Consider the following 26178-nt stretch of genomic DNA (forward strand, 5'->3'; position numbering starts at 1 on the left):
TACATTTCACGTGAAACTTTTCACGTACAGCGATTATGTATGTATTATAACTTGGATGCGTGGAAAGTGAAATCATGAAACATAGTTTCATAGATTTTATAGCTAATGAAAATTATTTTATTGATACAGTATTATATACATCTTTTAATAACCAATTGTATATATACTACGTACACTTAATCCTAACGCAGCCCTAATCTTTTCTAATTCCGAAGCATATTTATTAATTCCCTAGATTTCCGCCTTTCCGCCACTAAAATACATGGCAAAAAAGTTCATGTGAAAAATTTCACATTTTCACGTTTGAGAGAGTTATATGATTCCACAAAATCGTACACGATCGTAAGTCACGTGAAATTTTTCATTTTTCACTTTCTATCCTAGGGAAAAAGTTACATGATCGACCTCCTGGAGCGAGCATTCTCACTCCGGGCATTCGAACGTGCATCGATCACGCAGCAATACCAAATAACGCGGTACACACTGGGAGCGCTACTGACGAACTGCCATTCAACCAATCACGTGCCTACGCGACCAATAGGCCTCATCACGAACCAACCTCTTGCTCCGATGCACGCATCGCGCACTCCGAGTACATCTCGCATACTTCACGTGCATCGAAAGTCACGTCAAACAGACACCTGCCAACAAACGAGCTAGGCGAATCAACACCGCTGTATATTCACATCAATCAAATCGAATAAATATATTTTTACCAATATCTGAGTTAAATAATCTTATTAATTTTCGAACCCGACAAACACCGACGAACACGTCTGCGCGCCCGAACTCGCACGACACCGCTCGGCGAGGACGGGCCGTTATAACCTTTTATTTCATGTTTATATAAATATGTACATGAATATATGAATTCTTAGATTTTTAGACATAAAAATTTTTCATAAAAATCGTAAAATAAAAAGATACTAAAATTAGTTAATTAGTTGAATAACTACGAAGACAGTTACGAAGAATCTGAAGTTAAATTGATATTTTAATTTCATCATTAATTCAGAGTTTCATTTATATTTATACAGATATATCAAATCCTTTTAGGGTATCATTTGCATTTCTTTTCAATATTGATAATTTTTATATAACTTTTATTTAAACCTGCAAGAGGAAGAAATGTTACAATAGATTCCTGAAATAATTTAGAAACGAAAATTCTAATACTAAAATATTGAGCCTACAATAATGCAACGGATCTGAATGCGCGAATAATGGACAACCCGATTGGACATTTTTAAACGTTTCCTATTTGAAAACTATTGTAGGCTCAATATTTTAATATTATTAGAATTTTCGTATATAAATTAAAATTTTCGTATGTAAATGATTTCAGGAATTTGCCATTAGCAGGTGGTGCGTTAGGTCTGAGACACACACACACACACGCGCGCGCGCGCGCGCGCGCGCGCGTGTGTGTGTGTGTGTGTGTGTGTGTGTGTTTTTATATGAAGAAATTTTTATCTTCACAGAGGTTTTTTATTTTCACAGAGAGAGAGAGAGAGAGAGAGAGAGAGAGAGAGAGAGAGAGGGGGGGGGGAAGAAAGGAAGAGAAGTACGATTTAATTTGTAATATATTGCTTCACGAGTGATATATGGACATATAAGCATATATTTAAAACGGTCTCGCTTTCCCGCGCGGAGAGCGGTCAGTCGGTTACCAGGAGGAGGAAGCGAGGACGTTGGAGACAGAAATTTGGTTATCAAGTTGTTAGGCGATAATTATAAGAAATAACAATGATTTATTCAAATAAAGGAATAACAGTGGGGGATGCGATGGAATGCACCGATCTTTGCAAATAGTCGTGGCCGTGGACGGGCGAGACGGCGATCGGCGCGCGTATATTGTTTTGATACAAATGAGGTATCGCTCTGGCGGTCAGTGCGATACTGGTCGCTGTGCGAAGTTCGGTGGCGCGGGGCGCGCGCGGCGGCGGCGGTGTCGCACGTGTTCGTCGCGAACCTTTAAATCAGCGGTAATTTAAAACGCGCACGCGTGTTGCGGGCGTTGTCGCGAGGGTGAGATATTCGCAAGGTCGTTGGATCGTTTAGATCGGAGAACGGGTGGGCTCGTTCCCTGCCGAGAGGGCTCGGCTGACGGGGGGGGTGTACCCCTCGTCTGTCTTAGTGAATGCCGAGTGAACTCGGCCAGCCGGAAAGGGCCCCAGCTGTGTGCGGAGAAAGGAGCGTCGGTGCCGAGTGTATTCGGCCGACCAGGGCGTACCCCGGTGCTCGGAGAAAAACGGTGGTATCGGGGAGAACTCCGATGCCCGGCGGAGAAATCTCGGGAACGGCGGAGTCGGATCGAGCGAACTCGACGCACTGGGAAGACCCCAGGAGCTCTCGGCTTGCCGTGAGAGATTTGAAGCTACGGCTTTCGGCCAGGCCAAGCGAACTTGGCGCGTTGGGGAGGGTCCCAACAAAACTCAGGCTTTCTACCGGTTTCGGATGCTCGCTTCCTTGACGTGCTCTCGGAAAACGAGCGAGGAACAGGAGTCAACGAGGAGTGATTTCTTGTGGAGAGCGATGCCTTTTTATACCCAAGATCGACCTCGGTATTTTCGGTCGGATCGGTCGGATTGGTCGATCTCGGGGTTAGCATCCCTCTCCCCAGGAGCGGAAAAAAAGGATCGGGTATAATTGGTTTTTTGGGAATTATAAGGAATAGGAGCGGGGGATGTTTAAGAGGGGGTTTAGGGAAGGAATTCGGTGGGAAGGTAACGGCGCGGTGCGGGGGTGGTCACGCGCTTGTAGACGCGGTCGTGGCACGGTGCGGGATGCTCGCTCGCTTGCGTGACGCGGCGTCGATGCCGCGCGGGACGTATTTACGCTCGGTGGTATGGTGCGTGGTGCGGCGCGGGGTGCGCTAGCGCTTGGTGGCGCGACGCGTGGCGCGGTGCGAGGAAATACCTTGAAAATAGACATATTTTCGTGGTATTCTCCGACGCTTCGGAGTTCGCGTATTGTAATAATTAAAAAAGGAGGCATAAATGTCTCTTGCGGCCACTGCCGCACTCCGTCTGTTGTTCGGCAGTCCCCGACGGATGGTCGGTCGGGGGAAAATCGGAGGAGGAACGGAGCGGAGGGATGCGCTCCGTTATATTCGTATTATTTATTTTATTGCAAATAATAAGGCTCATTATACATGGTGTTCCATAATTACCGACTGAATTATTTATGACTTATTCGTAAAAATGAGATGAATATTCTAATGTCGAGGTATCGAGGTCGCTATAACAGCTTTAAATTATTAGCGATTAAAACTGACTAATCAGAGAGCTGACATTTCGCGCGTTCAAACATAATGATATAACAAGCGGTAAAGATGTCATAAGGATCGTTTTAACAACCAGAATTGAGATTAACATATAAAAATATTGATATGATATGCAATTATAGTTTTATTGAGAAATTATTCTGAAATATTTCTGTATCTATAAGGAATATTTATACATTACATACGCATAATTAATATAGAAATATCACAAAATATCAATATCAATTCTATGACGAAATATTACAACATGTCATTAGATGTCAATATAAATAATGTTGACATACAGTAATATTAAAATATTATAAAAAACAAATATTAAATATTTTTATATGTTGATACACCAATTATTAAAAAAACGCAGTTGCTCTTTTCGACTTAATTTCGAAGGTAACGTTTACTATTCCATCACTACCGCTGGAGATTCGACGGCCGATTGCTTTTGCATCAAGGGCGTCTTGTATAAGCTATGCGCCTAAATCATATCTTTTGTCAAACTATTATAAAACAGTTTTTATATATTAAATGATCTTTATTTTTACACACATTAAATTTTCTTTTTAATATATGTGTTATATTTTACGAATTAATAGTAATACTTATTATGTTACAATTCTCTATTGTTAAAACTATTATAAATATTATTTTATATATAACGCATATAATACATTGAAAAGAAAATTTTATGTTTTGTGGAAATAAAAATTATGTAATAAGAAAACTGCTTTAATGATAATTTAGCGAAAAATATAATTCGGACACATTTTCATGATAATGAATTTATTAAATGTCGTTTAAAATCTAAATATCCACAATATAAATTAAACCAACAATATTTATTTTATTTATTTAACATTGCAAATATGCGTCAATTAAGTCATAATATTTATCATAAACTGAATATAATTTGCGAGATCGTTATACAGCTTCAGAATATTTAGAAACATTGCAAAAAATTTATTAGAATCTGATTTGAGTACTATTTTTTCTACTTTAAGAAATAATATTGGCGTAAACCAAGAAGTGATTGTATGACACAACATTACGATCCTACGACGTTTCTAACATTAAGTCCCAGCGAATATATGTGAAATGAATTAGGCAAATATATTATATTATGAAATAAATGGATGGTCTAATGAGTCTTATTTATCCACGAGTGTTCTTATTGCTAGAGATCCTGTATCAATATTGAGGTTTCTCGACAATAAATTTCGGGCAATGCTTGATTTTATTTGTTCCAAAAATCATCCGATCATCGGAGAAGTAATATATTACTTCTGGCGATGAGAATATCAAGGTAGAGGTATTCTATATTTTCATTTATTACTTTGGTTAAAAACTAATTATTGGTGAATCTTCTCCAGAAGAAGTATCTACATATAACTTGTAAATTGCTGGATAAAAATATTTCATTATTATATACGAATCAATACATATCAACAACACAAACATAATAATTATTGTCTTTGTCCTAAGAAAATAAGACATAAAGTTGTTCGTTTCGGTTTTCCTCCTCCTGTCACGGAAACATTTGTTATGAGAGATGTCATAAGTTCGATAGCAGATAGGAAACAATTAAAACATAAAAGTAGACTTTATGACCTTCCTCGAACCGATACTGAAATCGGTAAATGATTATAATTCTATCCTTCTTATTGCATGGGAAGGAAATATGGATATACAATTTATGAGTGAAAAATCCTCTTTATTTACTTTTTATTAACAAGTAAGTATAAAACAGGCAAAGCAAGCAAATGTGATCTGATGGGGAAAATGTGTTATCTGATTCTATTTTATTTTTCTTGATTAAAAATAAAAATAAATCATTGGCGAGCTATCTTTGGAATATTGCTTTGCGATTCACGAATAATAAAGAATGTGGAGCTCTTGAAGCTGCTGATACATTGCTAGGTATTCCTTTATATGGGACTGATCCAAATACAACTGTTAGATGGTTAGATGTTAATCAGATACGATACAGAAAAGTCAAAAGCTATAAGGAAATTAAAATTCTTGATAAAAATTCTACAGACATATTTTATCCATTTTTAATAGATAATCATTATCCAGAGAGACCAGGAGAAATAGAATCGATGTCATTATATGAATTTGCACAGTGGTTTGACATTACGAAAATAAAACCACGAAGTAAAAAAATTGAGTTCTTTAAGATGGCTGATGGTCGTTATCTTAAACGACGACAGCGTGGATAGCTTATTAATCACTATAGATATAATGTCAAAATGCGGCCAGAAAATTATTTCTTCTCATTACTTCTTATGTTTAAACCATGGCGGAAGATAGAAGAACTTAAAAATGGATATGATACTTATGCGGAATCATTTTACAATGTAAAATTACATCTTGTGAATGCATTGCAGTATCGTGAAAAGTTAGAGGAGTTGCAAAAAGCATTTGAAACTGCAAATTATTTCAAGAACATTTAGATAATTTGGCAAAACAATGTATCTCAAGATGATCCTGATAACCCAATAGATGTGCAAAATGTTGAAGCTGGTGAAGCGATGCAAGATTTTAAAGATCTTGGTAACAAACAAGAAATAGATATATCTGAAATGATTTCTAAACTGAATGTAGATCAAAGAAGGATATTTGATAGAGCCATTAATATCGTTATGTCAGATAAATCATTACTACGATTATACGTTAGTGGAGAAGGAGATACTGGAAAGTGTTTCCTGATTAAAACAATTAAGTGCTGGATAAAATAAAATCTTAACAAAGATATTGCCATAACAGTACCCACTGGTATAGCAGCATTTAATATAGATGATTTGATAGTTCACATATTACTACAGTTATCTGTTGAACATGGTCATACTCCTAAATATAAACAATTATCTGACCACGTTTTGAAAATTATATGAACCAATCTTAAAGATGTTATAATAATTAATAATTAATGAAGTATTAATGATATCGAATTTGATTTTAATGTATAATATATACATTTACGACTATCTGAAATATTCGATACTACTGACTGATGATGGTTGGTTTGATCAAAAGCATATCCTTTTATTTGGATATTTGCTTCAATTACTTTCTGTACATGAAGATCCTGCTTTTATATTTATTAAATGAAAAAATTCGTAAATATCTTGGTTCTTTAAGTGTACTAATCTATGGACACTTTATTTACTATGACGAATTGACGATCAATATACGCCAACAAGGAGACGGATCTTACCATGAATTACTCTCGAGAATTCGTCGATTTATTAACAAAATCTGATTGTGAGATCGAAAAAAGGAAAATATCTTTTAAGGGTGAATCTTTCGAAGAAAGAGTGAACGAATTGTGTGATTTTATTAATCCTTTGCCATCTGATACCGTTTATTTATTGCCTACTTGTTATATGTGTGACATTATTAACACTATAATGTTAAATCGTATTGCTTCAAAGGAAATATTATTAAGATGAAGATACAATTGATTATATTTCATATGAAAAAAAAGGTAACAAAGATATTGACGATGATGATAATACTAGAACAGTTGGACTTTTAAAACAAATTATAATTAAAATTGGAGCGAAAGTTATGATAAGACGCAATATTGATGTTAGTTTGGGCCTTGTAAATGGTACAATAGTTACAGTCATTTCAGTTGTACAGGACACAATTACTGATTATATAGAAAAGATAAAACTTCTTTTACCTTCTAGTTTGGAGTATTTTGTTGAAAGAGTGAGTGTTAAGCTTCAAGTGATGGATAGAGCATATGTTATTAGAAAACAATTTCCATTATCCTTGAGTTATGGTATCACCATTCATAAAAGCCAGGGATTAAGTTTGCAAAATGCTATTATGGATATAGGTAATTCCATATTTAATTGCGGTCAGATTTATGTTGCTTTATCTCGAGTAATGTCTCTATATGGATTGCATTTAATTAATTTTGACCCTTCATCCATATTTGCTAGTGAAGAAGCTATTATAGAATATAATATAAAATATAATTTAATAAGATTAAAACGAATACATAATCCAGAATCAGAAATAATTACTGTTTCAAAGGAGCGTTATCGTAAAGTTAAAGATGTTCTATAGATATTATTGAAAACAATTACTTTACAACAATTACTTCTGTTCAAAAGTTAGATCAAAAGGCTCCTTTAAAAAGTATTTGGATTATGTATGGTTTTCAAAATATAGACAAAGTTTCATGTTATGCACATGCAGTGTTACAATGTTTATTGCATTTACATGTTATCAGAAAACAGTTGTTAAATTAGGATCAAATGAATGTATTAAATTTACTTGCACATCGATATGAACATGGAATGAACAATTTGGATATCTATGAAATACGAAAATCTTTAGGAGAGAAGTTTTCGGTTGCGACGATAAAACGAGACGCATTCGAATTTCTTACAGCTCTCTGCACAAAATATGATTATATACAAAATCTAGTAAATTATTAAGTTATTGCAACTTGTCGATGCAATTCATGTGATGAAACAAAAGTTACTACTAAAAATAACATTCTTCCTTTCATCTCTATTAACAATATGAAAAAGAAAAGTTTTGACCTTAATGATCTATCAAAAATTACATTTTCATCACACTGGCGTCAATCGTTTGACAAATCATGTGAATGTTGTGGAAGAAATGACATGTTATAACGGTCAGTCCTCGCCGGGCGTATCGTGCGAGTTCGGATGCACAGATGTGCTCATCGATTGCCTAGTTCGGTAATTAATAAGTAAGTTATTTGACTCGGATGTTTGGTAAAAGAATATATTTATTTGAAGTAATTGATGTGGATACACAGCGGTATTGATTCGCCTAGCTCGCTTGTTGGTAGGTGTTACATACTGTTTGCCGTGGTGCGCAGCGCGTGCGTCGGAGATTGGTTCGTGTCGCTTACTGGTCGCGTAGGCACACGATTGATTGAGCGGTAGTTCGTCGATAATGCTCGCAGTGTGTGCCATGTTATTTGATATTTTCGCGCGGTTGATGTGCGTTCGAATGCCAGGAGTGAGAATGTTCGCTCCTGTTCGTGGATTTTACATGAGAGACAAGTATGCTTGTCGGAAACCGAGAATACTCCATCCCAGTTTGCTTGTAGTGTTAGTCAGGAAGCGTTGAAACTGAGACTGCTCTGTCTCGAGGAAAGCGAGACCCTCCCCCTTCTTGCCTTTGAAATGCGTGGGCAAGGTTGGCGCATACGACTTTGTAGGCCTCTTTTAAAATTCGGTTATTTGTAATGGGTGGTGGCAGATTCGCGGAACGCCGGTCTTCGTGATGGAGGTTGTTCAAGTATGCTTGACGGGGACTGAGAATGCTCTATCCCGATTTTCTCACTTTTGCGGATGGATGATACCTGATGTTGAGTATGCTCGGCGGAGATCAGGAATGTCTGGTCTCGGTTTTTTGATATCGGTCGGAGATGTGAACAAATTGCAGGATCGGATCGGTCTGGTTTTTTTATCCTGGATCGACCGGGTGTATATACCCGGCCGCGTTTGTTATTTTTAACTAACGATATAGCGCGAGTCGTCGGCGGTGTTTGACACATGATGAGTGCGTGTTCGGTGGCGCGCGCAACAGTGCGTTCGGTATTTCGGTCGGTGTGTTTAATAGCGGGCGCGGAGCCCGATCGCACTTATGCTTAGATCGCGTGAGGCGTATCGTTACATCTCTTGCTTTACCGAGGAATGATTAAACTAATGATTAAAATAATTAAACGACAATGTAGTATTATAACATAGTAATATTATAACATATATTTCAAACAAATTCACGCACATATTTACATCTGCCATCACGGTCAAAGTGCACCGTGAATCGCTTGTCCCCGATGCGACCCTCACGTGTATATAAGGCGATACCCCTTTGCCTTATATACACGGTGATCGTCGGAATTATTAGCGCCGCGGATTGGTTGGCCGGCGGACGTTCGTCTCGGTCGAAGTATCAGTCGGGTGGTGGACGCCGGGTCTTCCCCGCGAACCTCACGATCTCATGCCCGGGCGTCTTGATCTGTCCCGGTAGCGACGGAGGCGTTGGCGTGTTGGCTGGCGGATCGTCGACCAAGTCATATATGCTTGAATCGGAGATCGGAGATGTCTTCGAAGAGCTTCACCAATTTGGCGGCACAGCGGCTGGCTCCAGGTGCCAGCTTGGGGCGATGTGACGGTGGTGGTGGAGGCGGTTGTAATAACACCTGCCACTTCCGGACCTGCTGGGCTGTCGATCGCTCCATGGTGGTGCCGGCTTTCGGTACTCGCCAGAATGTCGGCCGGTCGGTCTGGCTGGCTGATCTTATATGGACGGGAGTGCCGTGAAGCAGTCGCTCCCACAAAATCTCGAACTCTGGGTCGTACCTCCTTCGGTTTCGGCGACAGAATTGCTTCCAAGTTGTTGCTATTCATTGTTCGCATGTATTAGATTTCACATTTGGCTACTATCTGAAAATTTTGTCTCGAGCATGGCGGTATTTATACCCAAATTGTTTCTTTGTATCGACCTATTACTTTCCGAATTGTTCGTTATTCGTTTTTGTTATTGTTGTCGTCATTGTTGTTATTGTCATTGTCTTATTGCCATTATTATTGCCATTGTTATTGTTCTCGATAGTTTATCCTTCTTAGACGATTTAGTCGCGGGAATCGTCATCGGACAATTCGGCATTATTTTTGGCGGTGTTTTTAATTTCGCGAACGCTTTCATCATTGTTTTCGGTCGGCGCGAGTTTAAGATCCTGTACATGAACGTATCATTTTCCTCGCTCGTCGCGCAGATCGAAAATGACGAGTGATATGATTTTTTGTACTGTTAACGGCCTGATGAATTTCGAAAAAAGCTTCGCGGCGACTGCGTCGATTTTATTCGATAGTAGGTGGAGTCGCTTCCACACTTTGTCGCCGAGTGCCGGCGTCGTAAATTGTAGTATTTTTCTTGCCTTTGAAACGCAAAGTTAGCGCGTACGATTTTGTAGGCCTCTTTTAAAATTTGGTTATTTGTAACGGGTGGTAGCAGATTCGCGGAACGCCGGTCTTCGTGATGAGGGTTGTTCAATTCGCGACCGTGATTTAAATAAGCAGGGGTGTATCCGGTGGCCTCGTGCCATGCGGTGTTGTATGCTGGAGAACCGGAATATGCTGGTCCCATCGTCGGCGGCTTTTCAGGATAAATTGTTTGATCATGGTTTTCATTGTGCGGTTTGTGCGTTCCACCTGATTATAGTGCGGAGCATAGGCGAGGGTGAGTCGAGGCTTGATGTCGAAATTTTTTAATAGCTTTTCAAATTGTCCCGTGATAAATTGCCGACCATTGTCGGTCGTTATTTCGCGGGGGCACGCGTGGCAGTAAACGATTTGTTCCGTCAACCTCTGTTACGGCCGCGGCGGTCGCCTGTCGTAAGGGTCGTAACTCCACCCATTTGGTGAATCGGTTCTGCATGACGAGCAACCACGCATGTCCATTGATCGAGCGAGGTAGCGGCCTCACGAGATCGACCGTGATTTTTTTCCCAGGGCTCGGATACATGCGACGGGTGAAGAAAGCCGACGGGACGTTCTTGTGTGACCTTGTGGGCAAGGCAGTTTTCGCAATTGCGTACGTAGCGAGATGTCCACGAACATTCCGGGCCGGATAGTAATAGAGGCGAGTCGTTCGCGCGATCGTTTTAGCTATGCCTAAGTGCCCGGCGGTCGATTCGTTGTGCATGCGATGTAGCACTTCGGGTCAGCGCTCGTGCAGCATGCACTCTTTCCATTGGTCCGCGATCGGCATGTCATGGAAATCGGTCGAATGGAAGAACAGGTGGTATAAACGGCTTTGGCGGATGCGGTAGTCTCTGAAATCGCCCGGTTTTTCGTGGACTTTTTTAAATTGCCGACAGTACCATGGGCAAGTAACGCGGGGTGACATTGATAGCGGAATGTCTGAAGAGGACATCTGCTACGTGGTTGAGCTGGCCCCGGCGGTATTTGATGTCAAACGCATATTGTTGGAGTTTGAGTGCTCAACGTCTCAGCCGTCCAGTCGGAGACTCCAGTCGCTGGAGCTACCGGAGGGCTTGATGATCGATCACGACGGTAAATTCATATTCTTCTAGATAGCTTCGCGTATGGCGAAAGCACATACGACAGCTAGATTCGAGCTCGGTAGCGCTCAGCTCCGTTTAATGTATGACTCGCGTAAGCAATTACGCGTTCTCCCTCCTCGAATTGCTGAATTAGTATGGCCCCCGAGGCCTGGACGAATTTGCGTCGGTCTGTAGCACAAAACGCCGATTGACATCCGGGCAGGCTAGTATCGGGGCGGAAGTGAGCGCTCGTTTGAGTTTTTGAAAGGCATCGTCCTCCTCTGAGCCCCATTGCCACTTCGCGTTTTTCTTTGTCAGCTTAAAGAGAGGAAAAATTCGGTATGAACCGCGAGGGAGAAAAAATTCGGTATGAACCGTCGGTACTAGGAGGCCATTCCCATGAATTGTTTTATCTGTTGAATATTCGTGAGCCAGTGAGACTACGCGTATCTTATCTGGATTGGTTCGTATGTTCCGTCGGTCTACAATATGTCCCAGATATTTTAATTCATTTATGCAGAAATGACATTTATCAGGGTTCAGACAGAGGCGTGCCTCGCGCAACCGGCGAAATACTTCTGCGAAGTGTTCGAGATGGCTTTCAAGCGTCGGGCTGACCACGATTATATCGTCTAGGTACACGAATACGTGTGGTTCCAGCTCGGGGCCTAAAATGCCATCCAGCGTTGAAAGATAGCCGGGGCGGAATGCAATTCGAATGGCATTACTCGGAACTTCATTAAGCCCCGGCCGGAACAGTGAAGGCGGTGATGGGACGGTTTTTAGATGACAAGGGTACCTGCCTTGTTTAAGATCGAGGATTGATAGATATTTGACTCCGAAGTTTGTCCAGTATGGCTGTTATATGTGACAGGGAATACGCGTCGCGTTCAGTGACTTCGTTAACTTTGCGGAAATTGATGCAGAAACGCGTCATCCTTCTTTTTGACTATTACCACTGATGAGCTCCATGCGCTACTCGATGATTCCCTCCGCCTCCATCTCGGGTACCTCATCGATGATGCGTTGTATCGCGGGATTTTGGGGTCGGTATCGTTTCTTAATCGGGAAGTCACTTTTAACGCGAATAGTGTGTGAGATTTTATCAGGATCGCGGATGTCGCTGAACTTCGCTAGCTCGATAGAATTCTTGTAAAACGCGGTTTTCTCGCGCGGTTCGCGTCGCCAGTCCCGGTGTAATAGGCTATGTGTGCGGGGAGTGACCGGAAGGATAGTTATGCGGTTGGGGCGGTGGGATAGTAAGATTTAGTTAGGGCCCGTAGGTCGGTTCCGATGAGCATTTGGCTCTCGAGTGTGGGAAGGATGTGGAACGTATGTTCAGTATTTCGAGCGGCAGCTTAATTTCTTCCGGTATTGTCACGAGAATGCCATCAGCTAAATGTACCTGCCCTTCCCTCTTGGTCAGTCGGATATACAACGCTTTCGCTATTTTCGCGGTCTCGTAATTGGTGAGCTTTCGGATCCCATGTCTAGAAGTACGCTGATTTAGTCGCCTATAAGTACGATAAAATGGGGTCGTAGTGTATATTTTATGCACGCTCGATTTGCGGCCGGTCTGTGTTCGGTGTATCCCCGGCCGCGGATGCGTTTCCCGACCGCGGATGACAATCTTTTGTCAGAACCCCGTCTTTTCCGCATTGAGAACAGAATTTTCTCGGCGGTCTTTTATAGTTAAAGCGATCGTATCCGCGTTGCTTACATCGCCAACAGGTACTGTCCCGGTCGTATACGGTGTGGTGGTTACAATATTGGCGAATCCGGATAGATTGTTTTTCCCCGTTTTCCTCTTGGATGCTTTCTTTTTAATATCTTCGTATTCTTGAGCTTGATCCGCGAGGTCGTGTACGTCGATGACGTCAGTCAGTCAGAATTTTATATTCGGTAAATTTTATATTCGGCGCGCATGTTCTCGTATAGTCGGTCGACTTTTTCTTGTCGCGAGAAGTTTCCTGCGCGGCGCATCATTGTGAGCACCGCGATGGAATATTATTCAAATATTTCGTTGCGTTTCTGTCAACGATCCTGAATTTCACGCGTTAGGCAAGCCTGAAAGCGTTTTGGCAAATATTGTCATCGGAAAGCGTGCAGGAATTCTCCTCATGTTGCCTATTCGCCGACGTTATTGCGACCAAGCGAGCGCGTTTCCTCGTAATATTCCTGGTAAGCTGTCTAGCGTGGATGCATCCGTATATCGATATTGTCGTTGCAGTTCCGAGATTCGTTTGAGGAAAGAGAGAGGGTCATGATCATCAAAATGGCACCCCTACTTTCTCATTTGGTTCATGATTCGAAAGAATACATGTATATATGTATATTGTAATATATATATATATATATATATATGTATCATTGTATTGTTGACGTGTTATTCTAAACACGTTATTTGCGATAAATATCATCACATGCCTCGGTAGTCGAAAGGATAAGATGCCTGCCCGGTAAGCAGGAGATCCAGGTTCGATTCCTGGCTGAGGTGGTATTTTTTCGCAAAATAATTGCGAGTTTTCACGACTAGTTCGTGGTCGGGCGCCGCCGTGACGCACACTCTTCCTTCTTATTCGGGGGCTCGAGCCATGCTTGATGCAATCTCTCCTGTCGTGCTCCAGGAGGATTATTTGTATATTTGCCAATGGCGTTGGAGGGTGTCGCCGCTGCAGTCCGACCTGCATCCATCGAGAGAATAGGACCATCATCTCTCTGGAGTACCGGTCGTGGGGATTCGAAAGAATACATGTATATGTATATATTGTAATATATATATATATATATATATATATATATATATATATATATATATATATATCTGTATCATTGTATTGTTGACGTGTTATTCTAAACACGTTATTTGCGATAAATATCATCACATGCCTCGGTAGTCGAAAGGATATGCCTGCCCGATAAGCAGGAGATCCAGGTTCGATTCCTGGCTGAGGTGGTATTTTTTCGCAAAATAATTACGAGTTTTCACGACTGGTTCGTGGTCGGGCCGCCGTGACGCACACCCTCCCTTCTTATTTGGCCATTGGCCAGCTTTTTCGCGTGTATTAACTCATCAGGGACGGACGGTGCTTCGAAAAACATGGGTTTTGTTCGAGGCTGGTTGAAGATCCGGCTTTCTGGGTAGCCATAGTGCTTGGCTTGATAATCTGGCGGAGCTGACGGCGTAGTTCATCGAGTATATCGGCTGGTTCGATATTAGCAAGCGCTAATTGCCTCCGCTTTTGAAAGTGTCTGTATCCAACTGGTCATTTAACTAATTTTTTAACTTTTTATTAATTTTTATTAATTTTTAAAACGGTTCCTGTTTGGGCGCCATATAACCGTCCTCGCCGGGCGTGTCGTGCTCGTCGGTTGCCGGATTCGGTAATTAATAAAGTTATTTTGTTCAAATAACTCGGATGTTTGGAATAAAAGGATATATTTATTTGAAGTAATTAGTGTGGATACACAGCGGTGTTGATTCGCCTAGTTCGCTTGTTGGTAGGTGTTACATGCTGTTTGTTGTGGTGCGCGCGAAGTATGCGCGGTACTCACAGTGCGCGGCGCGTGCGTCAGAGCGAAAGATTGGTTCGTGTCGGGGCCTACTGGTCGCGTAGGCGCGCGATTGGTCGCGTAGGCGCACAGTGATTCGTCGGTAGCGCTCATAGTGCATGCCGCGTTATTTGGTATTTTCGCGCGATTGATGTGCGTTCGAATGCCAGGAGCGAGAATGGTCGCTCCTGTTCGTGGATCTTACACGAGAGACAAGCTTGTCGGAGACCGAGAATACTCCATTCCGTGTGTTCGTGTACTGGCGAGATTGATGAGACCGAGAATGCTCCGTCTCGGAGTAAAAGATAGAAGGAACAAATGACAAATATGTTTGTCGGGGACTGAGAATGCTCCGTCCCGGTTTGCTCGTAGTGTTAGTCAGGAAGCGTTGAAACTTGAGAATGTTCTGTCTCGAGGAAAGCAAGAGTCAAGTATGCTTGACGGGGACTGAGAATGCTCTGTCCCGATTTTTTCACTTTTGCGGATGGATGATACATGGTGTCGAGTATGCTCGGCGAAGATTAGGAATGCTTAGTCTCGATTTTTCGGTATCGGTCGGAGATGTGAACAGGTCGAAGAATCGAATCAGTCTGGTTTTTTTATCCTGGATCGGTCGGGTTTATATACTCGACCGCGTTTGTTATTTTTAATTAACAATATAGCGCGGGTCGTCACGCGGTGTTTGACACGTGATGAATGCATGTTCAGTGGCGCGCGCAACGATCGATGCGTTCGATATCTCGAACGCGCGCGTCGGTGTGTTTGATAGCGGGCGCGGAGCTCGATCGCACTTATGCTTAAAATGGTACACGGGAGGCGTATCGTTAAAATGTTATTTAAAAATGAATTGGTTTTAACAAAAGACATACTTATTATACATTTAATATCAATTTTCTTTATAGGATGGTAAATTAGTAAATACCACACAAATTTAGCTTGTGTGCAGTACCGAAAACTGAAATACTAACAGCTGGACAAGCATATAAAGTAATAAATGCTATTTTTCATCATGGAACTTGTATCGAAAAGAGTCATTATACGAATATGTGTAGAGAAGGAACATCTAATACTTGGTTTGAAATTGATGATGCACAAGTTACAAAAAAGCAACGGCCTAAAAGTGCTAAAGATATTTATATATTATTTCTATAAAAAATGGTTACTAAACACGTATATGCAAAATATCATAGTTATTAGGTGTACAAAAAAGTTCTGAGCTTTAGACTTCATACAACCGAAATAACAATTTAAATTTTATATATCTTTCCGCCCTTTTGCGGTTTTAAAGCGTTGACATTTGGCCGTCTAAAATGCCATATGGTTTGGCGTTTGATGCACATAACCTCAAAAATCAGTAGTGTTCACGATGGCAATAACAAAAGAGCATATTCGATTTTCCATCCACTTCGCGTTTCATCTGAAGAAAAATGCTGCTGAAGCTACTGCAATCATTTGCTGCATATGGAGAGAACGCTGTAAGTCATACTACATGTAAAAGATGATATCAAAAATTTCGCCAAGGAGATTTCAGTCTTGAAGATGAACCGCGTGCTGGATGCCCTCAAAAGATTGAAACAGACGAATTGCAAGCACTGCTGGATATAAACTCTGCGCAAACTGAAAGCTTGCAGAACAGCTTGGCGTTACGCAGCAAACCATTTCCGTATGTTTACATACGATGGGAAAGGTTCAAAAGGAAGGCAGATGGGTTCCGCATGAATTGTCCGAAGACAACAAAAATCGTGGGCGTGACTGCACTCACTTTGCTTTCAAAGTCCCGGAAAAAAGATTTTGCACATTTCGTGAGATTTGAAGAGATACGAAAATGCATTGATGACTTTATCGCTTCGAAGCCAGTGAGCTTTTATCGTCAAGGAATTCGCAAGCTACCCGAAAGATGGCAAAAGGTCGTTGATGCAAACGGGGAATATTTCGCTGATTAATATTTTTTTGTTTGTTTTTGAATAAAGATTGAATTTTACAAAAAAAAAGCTCAGAACTTTTTTGTACACCTAATATATTTAACAAAAAAATTATTTATATAAAAAAAATGTCAATTATATTTATTATATAAAATGTGTCAAGGCGCGCTTCTCAAACACGAAAAGATGTTTAACACTACAACATGCATGATATCATTAAAAAATTACCTTTTTAAAAAAAGGTCAAAAAAAGAGTATCAAGTATAGGAGCGCGCTTGAAAAAAAAAAAGAAATTGTTGTATCAAATTAAAAAATAGGATCTACCTGATAATATCTTTTAACGCGCTTGAAAAAAAAAAAAGAAACTGTTGTACCAAGTTAAAAAATAAAGACTAACTGAATATCTTTTATTTTAAAGAAATAGAACCTAAATGATATGTATCTCTGTATTCTGTATCTTCATTAAAGAATCTTTTTATTCCAACTCATGTTGTAGTAGTTTTAATTCTTTAAAAAAAATTATGTTATGAAATTACTATATCTAACTCAATTCTAGTTGTGATCAATCTAAAAAATAAAATCTAAGTGCTAGTATCTTTGTGATCTTTGTATTCATTGAGGAGTCTTCCTATTTTAACTCAAATGGTACTAGCTTTAATTAAAAAATAAAACAAATTTATTTCCACATTGCCAACTCGACTCAAATGATATCATTTGTATAAAAGATTTGATATCAAAAATGTGGCGCCAAGTTACAGTCCCATTACCTCGAAAGTTAAATATACAATTGTTTTTAAAAAATGTAAATCAATCAATGATTCGTATCTTTGTATTCTCATTGAAGTCTTCTTATTCTAAAAGTGATAGTAATAACATATATATAATAATAGCATTAAAGTAATAAGAATACAGTTTTTTGCACATAATATATGTCGTCATATTACTTTGTAACAAATAAACTTAATTTTATATCAATCTTATATTGCTCGAACAATATACACATAATGATTATTTTTATTGCTGTCGCAATGTTCCTTAAATTTTGTCATTATTTTTTTAAATAAAAATTTCTCATTTTTATTTTGTTATTATTTCAATCAAGGTCTAGCCGCGCCAAGTTTTTTTTACATAAAAGTTTTTTTACTTAAATTAAATTTTTTTCATTTTGTACTATTACCTCTTTAAGTTTTTGTAATTAAATTTTCCATTCGATTTAAATATACATGTATTTAAAAATTCTTTACAGAAGGATATGCTAGAATATTATGCATATATATATTGAGATTGAATGGAAGCTGCTATCACTTAGGTTTTAGAATAAGAAGATTTCAATGGGAATACAAAGATAGGAATTGATTGATTTACATTTTTTAAAAGCAATTGTACATTTAACTTTCGAGGTAATGGGACTATAACTTGGTGCCACTTTTTTGATATCAAATCTTTTATATAGATGATATACATATTAATTAAGATAAACGCAATTTTACGAGGATAGTCTGAAAAGTTTTGAGCCTCAACACGAAGATGACGTTACTCGTCAAAACCATTCTAGTACTACAATGGTATATGCTTTGAAAAACTTTTGTGAAAATTTCAGCCATTTTGGACGCTCAGTTGTTGTTTGACAGTCGTTTGTGTCAGTCGATATCAGTGTTTTTGTAAAAATGGAAAAAATTGAATATTGTGCCGTGATTAAATTCTTACATTTGAAAGGTAATACGCCTGAGCAAATTAAAATCGAGTTGGACGCTGTTTACGGGGACTCTGCCCCATCATTTGCCACCGTAAAAAGATGGGCAGCTGAATTTAAACGTGGTCGTACTAGCTTGGCTGATGATGAGCGTTTGAGACGACCAAAAACTGCGACCACCGCTGATAACATCGAAAATGTTCACCAAATGGTACTGGACGACCGTCGAATCAAGGTTAGAGAGATAGCAGAGGCTATGGGCACATCGAAAGAACGCGTTTGTCATATATTGACTGAAGAATTGGATATGTGCAAGCTATCCGCGCGTTGGATGCCGCGCTTGGTCACTTTGGACCAAAAACGAATTCGAATGAACATTTCCAATGAACATTTCCTGTTGGAGCGGTTCAAGCGAAACGAGTCAGATTTTTTGCGTCGATTCATAACTGTAGATGAAACTTGGATTCACCACTACACTCCAGAGACAAAAGAACAGTCAAAACAGTGGACTGCAAAGGATGAATCTGCTTCGAAAAAGGTGAAGACGGTTCCATCAGCTGGGAAGGTAATGGTGACTGTTTTTTGGGATAGTCACGGAATTATGTGTATCGACTATCTTGAAAAAGGTAAAACAATAACGGGAGCGTATTACGCATCATTACTTGATAAGCTGAAGGCAGAAATTGCAAAAAAACGGCCGCATTTGAAGAAGAAGAAAGTACTGTTCCATCAAGACAACGCACCTGCTCACACTTCGGCAGTCGCCATGGCCAAAATTCACGAACTGCACTTCGAATTGGTTGACCACCCATCGTATTCACCATATTTGGCCCCCAGCAACTTTTTCCTGTTTCCTAAGCTTAAAGTTTCGCTTGGAGGACAGAGATTTTCATCGAACGAGGTCATCGCATACGTAAACGCCTATTTTGCGGAACAAGATGCCAACTACTATTTGAATGGGTTAAAGAGGTTAGATTATCGATGGGAAAAGTGTATCGACTTAAAAGGAGATTATGTTGAAAAATAAAACTATATTTAACCGAAAAAATACTTGTTTCTATGTTAGGCTCAAACTTTTCAGACTACCCTCGTATGATATCATTATTTTTTGAAAAGAATTAAAGCTACTATCACTTGGATTTTAGAATAAGAAGATTTTAATGGGAATATAAAGATACGAATCATTGATTGATTTACATTTTTTAAAAGCAATTGTACATTTAACTTTCGTCAAATATACATGTATTTAAAAATTCTTTACAGAAGGTTATGTCGGAATATTAAGTATACATATATTGAGATAGAATGAAAGCTATTACCACTTATGTTAGATACATATTTAAGTGGAATTAGGTTAAACGCAATTTTATGATATCATAACAATTGTACATTTAACTTTCGAGGTAATGAGAATATAACTTGGCGCCACTTTTTTGATATAAAATCTTTTATATAGATAATATACATATTAATTAAATTAAATGCAATTTTATGATATTATTATTTTTTTAAAAGAATTAAAGCTACTATCACTTGGGTTTTAGAATAAGAAGAATTAAAGCTACTATCACTTTTAGAATAAGAAGATTTTAATGAGAATATAAAGATACGAATCATTGATTAATTTACATCATTGATTAATTTACATTTTGTAAAAGCAATTGTACGTTTAACTTTTGAGGTAATAAGACTAACTTGCCACATTTTTGATATCAAATCTTTTATCAAATCTTTGATATCATTTGAGTTGAATTAGCAATGTGGAAACAAATTTGTTTGTTTTTTTAATTAAAGCTAGTACCATTTGAGTTAGAATAGAATAGAAGACTCCTCAATGAATACAAAAATCACAAAGATACTAGCACTTAGATTTTATTTTTTAATTTGATCACAACTAGAATTGAATTAAATATAATAATTTCATAACATAATTTTTTTTAAAGAATTAAAACTATTACCACATGAGTTGAAATAAAAAGATTCTTCAATGAAGATACAGAATACAGAGATACGTATCACTTAGCTTCTATTTCTTTAAAATAAAAGATATTGTCAGTTAGTTTCTATTTTTTAACTTAGTACAGTTTCTTTTCTTTTTTCAAGCATTAAAAGATATTATCAGATAGATCCTATTTTTTAACTTTGTACAACAGTTTCTTTTTTTTTTCAAGTTTTCTTTACAGGATGATAAGTGAGTAAAAATACCACACAAATTTAGCTTGCTGTACTAAAATATTAACTGGACAAGCATATAAAATTATAAATGCTGTTTTTCATCATGGAACTTGTATCGAAAAGGGTCATTATACGAGTATGTGTAAAAAGTATAAAGAAGGAACATCTAGAACTTGGATTGAAATTAATGATGCGCAAGTTACAAAAAAGCAATGGCTTAAAGGTGCTAAAGATATTTCTATGTTATTTTTACAGAAAATTGTTACTAAACATATATATTAAGCAATATATTAAATATAGATAGATTATAGACTATATATAGATATTTAACAAAAGTATTTGTTATATAAAAAAAATGTCAATTATATTTCTTATATAAAAAGTACATATAAAGTATAGGCGTTCTTCTCAAACATAAAAAAATGCTTAATATTACAAGAAAATACATTACAGAGATACATTACAAGAAGAACACTACAACATGTAAAATAAAAGAACCGTTCTGTCTGAAGTCACATTGTACAATGAGTATCCTTACCAAAGGACCAACGTGAAATTTTGTACTACAACCTACATACATACGACATCACTATTATTCGGGGAGGTTTATATTGAAGATATTCAAAGATGTTCAAATGTGAGCTGAAACATCTACTTTTATGTAACTTTATACTATTAATTAAATCTCTCACCACAAAACCTGCAACTCTCTAAACTCTCAATTTAACTTTTAAAATAACTCTCTAACTCTCAATTTGCTATGTTATCTTTCTAATTTGTGATTGTGATTTCATTCAGAGAGATCGTTATTTGTTATTATCTGCTAATAAATGTTCAATTTTGTTTAAAATTTTTTTTCATATTTTTGATTGTCTGGACAATACTCAGGAAGAAAAAAACTGATTTTTTTCATGCCCTTAACTTGTGAGAACACTGAGAACATTATAAAAAAATACGTGTCTCTTACTTCTACGTGTCTATATTTTAATACGTGTCATATTCGAATATTATTAAAATTGAATGAGACGGTTGGTTATGTTTCTTTGTAAGTTAACTATCAAGTAATAAGTAACTTATTATTTTTATAAATAGATAAATATCTATTATAAATATAAAATTTGATAAAATTAGATTAATATACTCACTCAATATTGTGTCTAAACTTGGATCCCTTTTCAGTTCCATCTCCGTTGGAAACATATTTACATTTTCGCATTCTGAAATAATAACATATATAAATGCAAATTTATTATTTTGTTAATATATTTATTGACAAAAATGTATTCTATTAACAAAAGTGAAATAGATCTATTGCACAGAGCTTTTAGAGCATTAAAATTAAACCTTTCTGTTATTTGTATATTAATTATTGCATAATATAAATTTTTGAGTTGGTAGGCAGTTAAAAGTATTGTACATAGAATAAAAAACATAGCATTTTTATTTTAAAGTTTTAATTTTGAATATAAAGCTAACTTTTATATACTTTTGTATACGTATACTTTGCGTGACGGATCATTCGGATTCGAAGAGAGATTAGGAGAGATACAAAATACAAACAGTAATTAACAGTTAACCTATTTATTAAAAACAAATAGTACAGCAATAATATACGAGAGATGATTTTATGCATCTATAAGGGTGATTCAGAACAACCATTTGTCCTTAAAAGAGCGTATTCCTGACTTTATTCTAAGACAATTTTTCCATTACCAAAATTTTATCTGAAGCTTAATTTTTAAGTTATAAGCAGAAATAATTTATCAATTACGGGCTAAGTATAGAAGATAAACAGGGACGACGCAACTCACCGTGACACAGGTGATTACGCGGGGCGCACGCTGTGATCAGCTGCTTTGCTACGAGACACAAATACACATGCACATTCGCGCTCGCATGCATGCACACATACACGTACGCACACACACACGCATGCACACACTTACTTTGTACAAATTCGATGTCTTCGTATCTAGCAAAAAACAGATAATTTCACTCGCTGTGATAACAACTCTTTTCCTTGCGACGAATCTACACCGAATAAATCAAAGTTTTTCTTTTTTGAATATCTTTCTTGAATATCAATATTCACGCACTCGATTTATAAAAATCCAAATTTATCGGTCCATCACTATTAACCGCTATCGATTAATTATTTGGCGACTGAGAATTATTCGAATTAAACAGCACATTACATACAATTAAAAAAATTAGAAATCTTCTTTTTCTTATATATTGTATCACATTATCGACATGTTTACTGACTCACTCCATCGATAAAATAAGGCCTTTACGAATGAAATAGAGCGAAGAACGGCCTCCATTTGATATCTCGTCCTTCTCCGACGTGCGCGTGCAAATCCTTTTCCTCGCCACGCGACTCGTTCTCCTTATGAAAGATCCTCATGTCTCATCGTTTTCGATTGGCCTTTTAACACTTCCTGACGCGACGTCCATTGTCCGTTATCCCGGACGAGCCCCCAAAAATGTCGTGCTTTCGCGGCGGTCAGTCGCACAACTCTCATTCACGCGACACGCGTAAATAAATAGAGGCCGTTTATAAAAAAGAAACTTTAATGAGCACAATTAATTACACTGTTCATGATACAATTTGGCGCTTATGATACAATCTGCTCGCGCGTCACCTCTCAAAATCGTCTCGCACGAATCTCTGTCAAATTTCTCTAATCAATAAATCGATAGTACATAAACAACGGCGTGTTGGCAAGGAACGATCTTCTCAACATTACTCGGGGGCCAAAAGTGAGTGGATCACCACTCGGCCACAACAATAAAATGAGACGATCGATACTTCGTTCAATAATCCTTCGATTATTGGAAGAACGTCTTTATCAGGACATCGAAATATTTACGAATGACGAATATTACGATGTGCTGATGACACTTGGTGAGTGCTATGGGCAATATCACGCTGTTGCAAGACGATACGCCGAATTATACTCAAATCGAGCAAGATATCGACTCCTGTTATACTTCGAGCTGCTCAAAGGCTATACGAAACTGGCAATGTCCTCCCAAACACGACACTAGGAGAGATCGCGAGGCAAGAAATTTGCGGAATATGGCGACAGTTGTACATACTTTCCAGCAAAATCCGAAAACGAGTATTCGGATTGCTCGGGAACAATTTATCATATGCAAAATACAAAGGATATTGCAAGAAGAAAAATTGCACGCATTTCAACACATGTGTGCAACATTTATGACTTGAGAATTATTATCTAAGAAGAACATTCTGCGAAAATTTTCTGAAACGTCAGACGAAATCCCAAATTCGCTTCTCGTGTATATTCAGTGTGTATATTCAGTGATAAATCGTTATTCACACAAGAATTTTCAATTCACATAACATGCATTTGTGGAGTGAGGAAAATTTCAGAGCCACGCACCTCAGGAACTTTCAGATTCGTTGGAAAATAAATCTGTAGGATTTATGGGATTTTTGGAATTATGAGAACTCAGATATTAGGTCCAGTAGTTCTTTCGGTAGTTCTTTTATTTTAACCAGCGAAATGCACATACGTGCAATTTTTGAAAGAAAATCTACCAGATTTTTTAGAAGTACCGCTAATTGAAAGAAACAAGATCCTATTTCAACAAGACGGTGCTAGACCACACAACGCCAGAATTATAACAAATTATTTAAATGAACAGTTTCCTGGGCATTGGGTCGATATGGTCCGATACGTTGACCCAAGATCTCCAGATCTCAACCCACTAGACTTTTTTTTATGGAGGTATTGCAAGGAAGTAAATTTTAAAACGCTTCCCGAGGATGTCGACGAGTTAGATACAAGATTGCGACATGTTATTTGGGCCATTGAAGAAGACATAATGGAAGACGTCCAAAGAAATTTATTAAAACGCATGAGAGCTTGCGTTAAAGTGGATGATGGTCACTTTGAGCATAAAATGCTCAATCAAAATCAAATGTTGCTATAAAATTGTTCCAATCTGCTCTTCTTAGGGCGACCAATCCGCTCTTTTCAGAGCGACACTACATTTCTACGTAGAACATCTCATATTTGCACAAACAAACCAAAGAAAAAACTAAAGTAAAGATTTAAAACGCTTTAACTGATTGACATTTTTACATATTATAATTAATTTTATAATTTTATTCTTTGTTATTTAAAAATAATTCTCACATCTCAACATGATGTGTATGATACTTAAAATTAAAGTTAAAATATTATTGTTATTATGTATGCAACGATCGAAATGATCATTTGAAAAAGAAGCGTATTAATTTTTTGGAAATTATTTTTCTTATGCAGATATCTCGTTTGAAAAGAAAGTAAAAAGAAACACAAAATATGCAATTAATATTCATTTATTTAAAAAAGAAAACGAGGAATATCATATGATATTATACGTTTTATTTTATCGTAATTACCGCATTCTCAGTGCGGAGAGTTCAGCCAATCATAAGATAGCGTTTTGTACCAATCAAGTTCTTGTACGACAGCGCTAGTCCAACATAACTTGCTACAATCTATGGACTGCTTATTGTTGTGCAAACAGAACTTCTCATCGAGTAACGTGTGTCGTGTATGTAACGCGTCTTTATCAAGTGATTTCAAAACCAGCCGATTAATCGGTAATAATTAAATGTAATTTATTACTTTGTAATTTATTATTTGTGAATTTTTCGATTTATTGATCATGTGCGTAAATCCATAAAAATGTTGATATGTGTTGATGTGTGTGTTTATAAATAATTGTGTACGGGCTTGTAATAGATATTCGAATCGTTTCTCTAACTAAAGTCTTTATTTTGTGTATTACTACAATTTGCTCAGTTCGCTTACTCGATCTCGACGTTTCGTCTTTTCGCACGCTTGTCTATTTATACAATATCAAATATTATCCTACCTAATAAGCAAATGACACGTCGTGGTCTCTCATTTGTTTATCTCGCTCGCAAATATATCTCTCATTTGTTATCTCGCTCGCAAATATATCGATTAGTAATACATATCGAGTTCGCTCACAATTCGGAGCAACAGTTACAGATTAAATTTATTATTTAGTCACCAACATCCCGCCCAATTAATCCTGATTAATTTTATTTTTCATCGATAGGCAATTTACAAACTTTAGTGACTGGACGCTTGATAACATTATTTTCGGTTTTAATAATTAACACGCGAACCTTTTTATCAATTCCCGGATGAAATTCGATTATTCTGCCAAGTTTCCACTGCAAGGGTGGCATATTGTCGCTTACAATTAAAACTATGTCATTAACAGCTAGATTTTTTCTTTCGTCCATTTGCCCTGCAATGACGTTAAGTATTCGACACTCCATCGCTTCCAAAAATGTTGAGTTATACGCTGAGTCAATTGCCACCTGTCAATTCTGTTAATAGGGACGTCTAATACATTGATATCTGGCAGGCTAATAAGCGGTCCCCCTATTAAAAAATGTGCGGGCATCAAAGCCTGCAAGTCGTTAGGATCAGAGGAT

At 37.8% G+C, this 26178-nt stretch overlaps 1 protein-coding gene and 1 pseudogene across 4 annotated transcripts in view; one reads left to right on the plus strand and one right to left on the minus strand.

Moving 5' to 3' along the window:
• LOC105423790 (transmembrane protein 114) overlaps positions 1-26178 on the minus strand; it is a 517194-nt gene that overhangs the window by 194360 nt on the left and 296656 nt on the right. For all 4 annotated transcript variants that reach the window (XM_089081259.1, XM_089081256.1, XM_089081257.1 and 1 more), the window contains one exon: positions 21833-21904. In XM_089081259.1, the coding sequence (XP_088937385.1) occupies positions 21833-21904 (72 nt within the window). The remainder of the gene's footprint in view (positions 1-21832; positions 21905-26178) is intronic.
• On the plus strand, positions 4505-16094 carry LOC148935626 (uncharacterized; annotated as a pseudogene).

The sequence above is a fragment of the Pogonomyrmex barbatus genome, unplaced genomic scaffold, assembly GCF_055798465.1.
Source record: "Pogonomyrmex barbatus isolate J1 unplaced genomic scaffold, ASM5579846v1 scaffold4, whole genome shotgun sequence".
Taxonomy (NCBI): Eukaryota; Metazoa; Arthropoda; class Insecta; order Hymenoptera; family Formicidae; genus Pogonomyrmex; species Pogonomyrmex barbatus.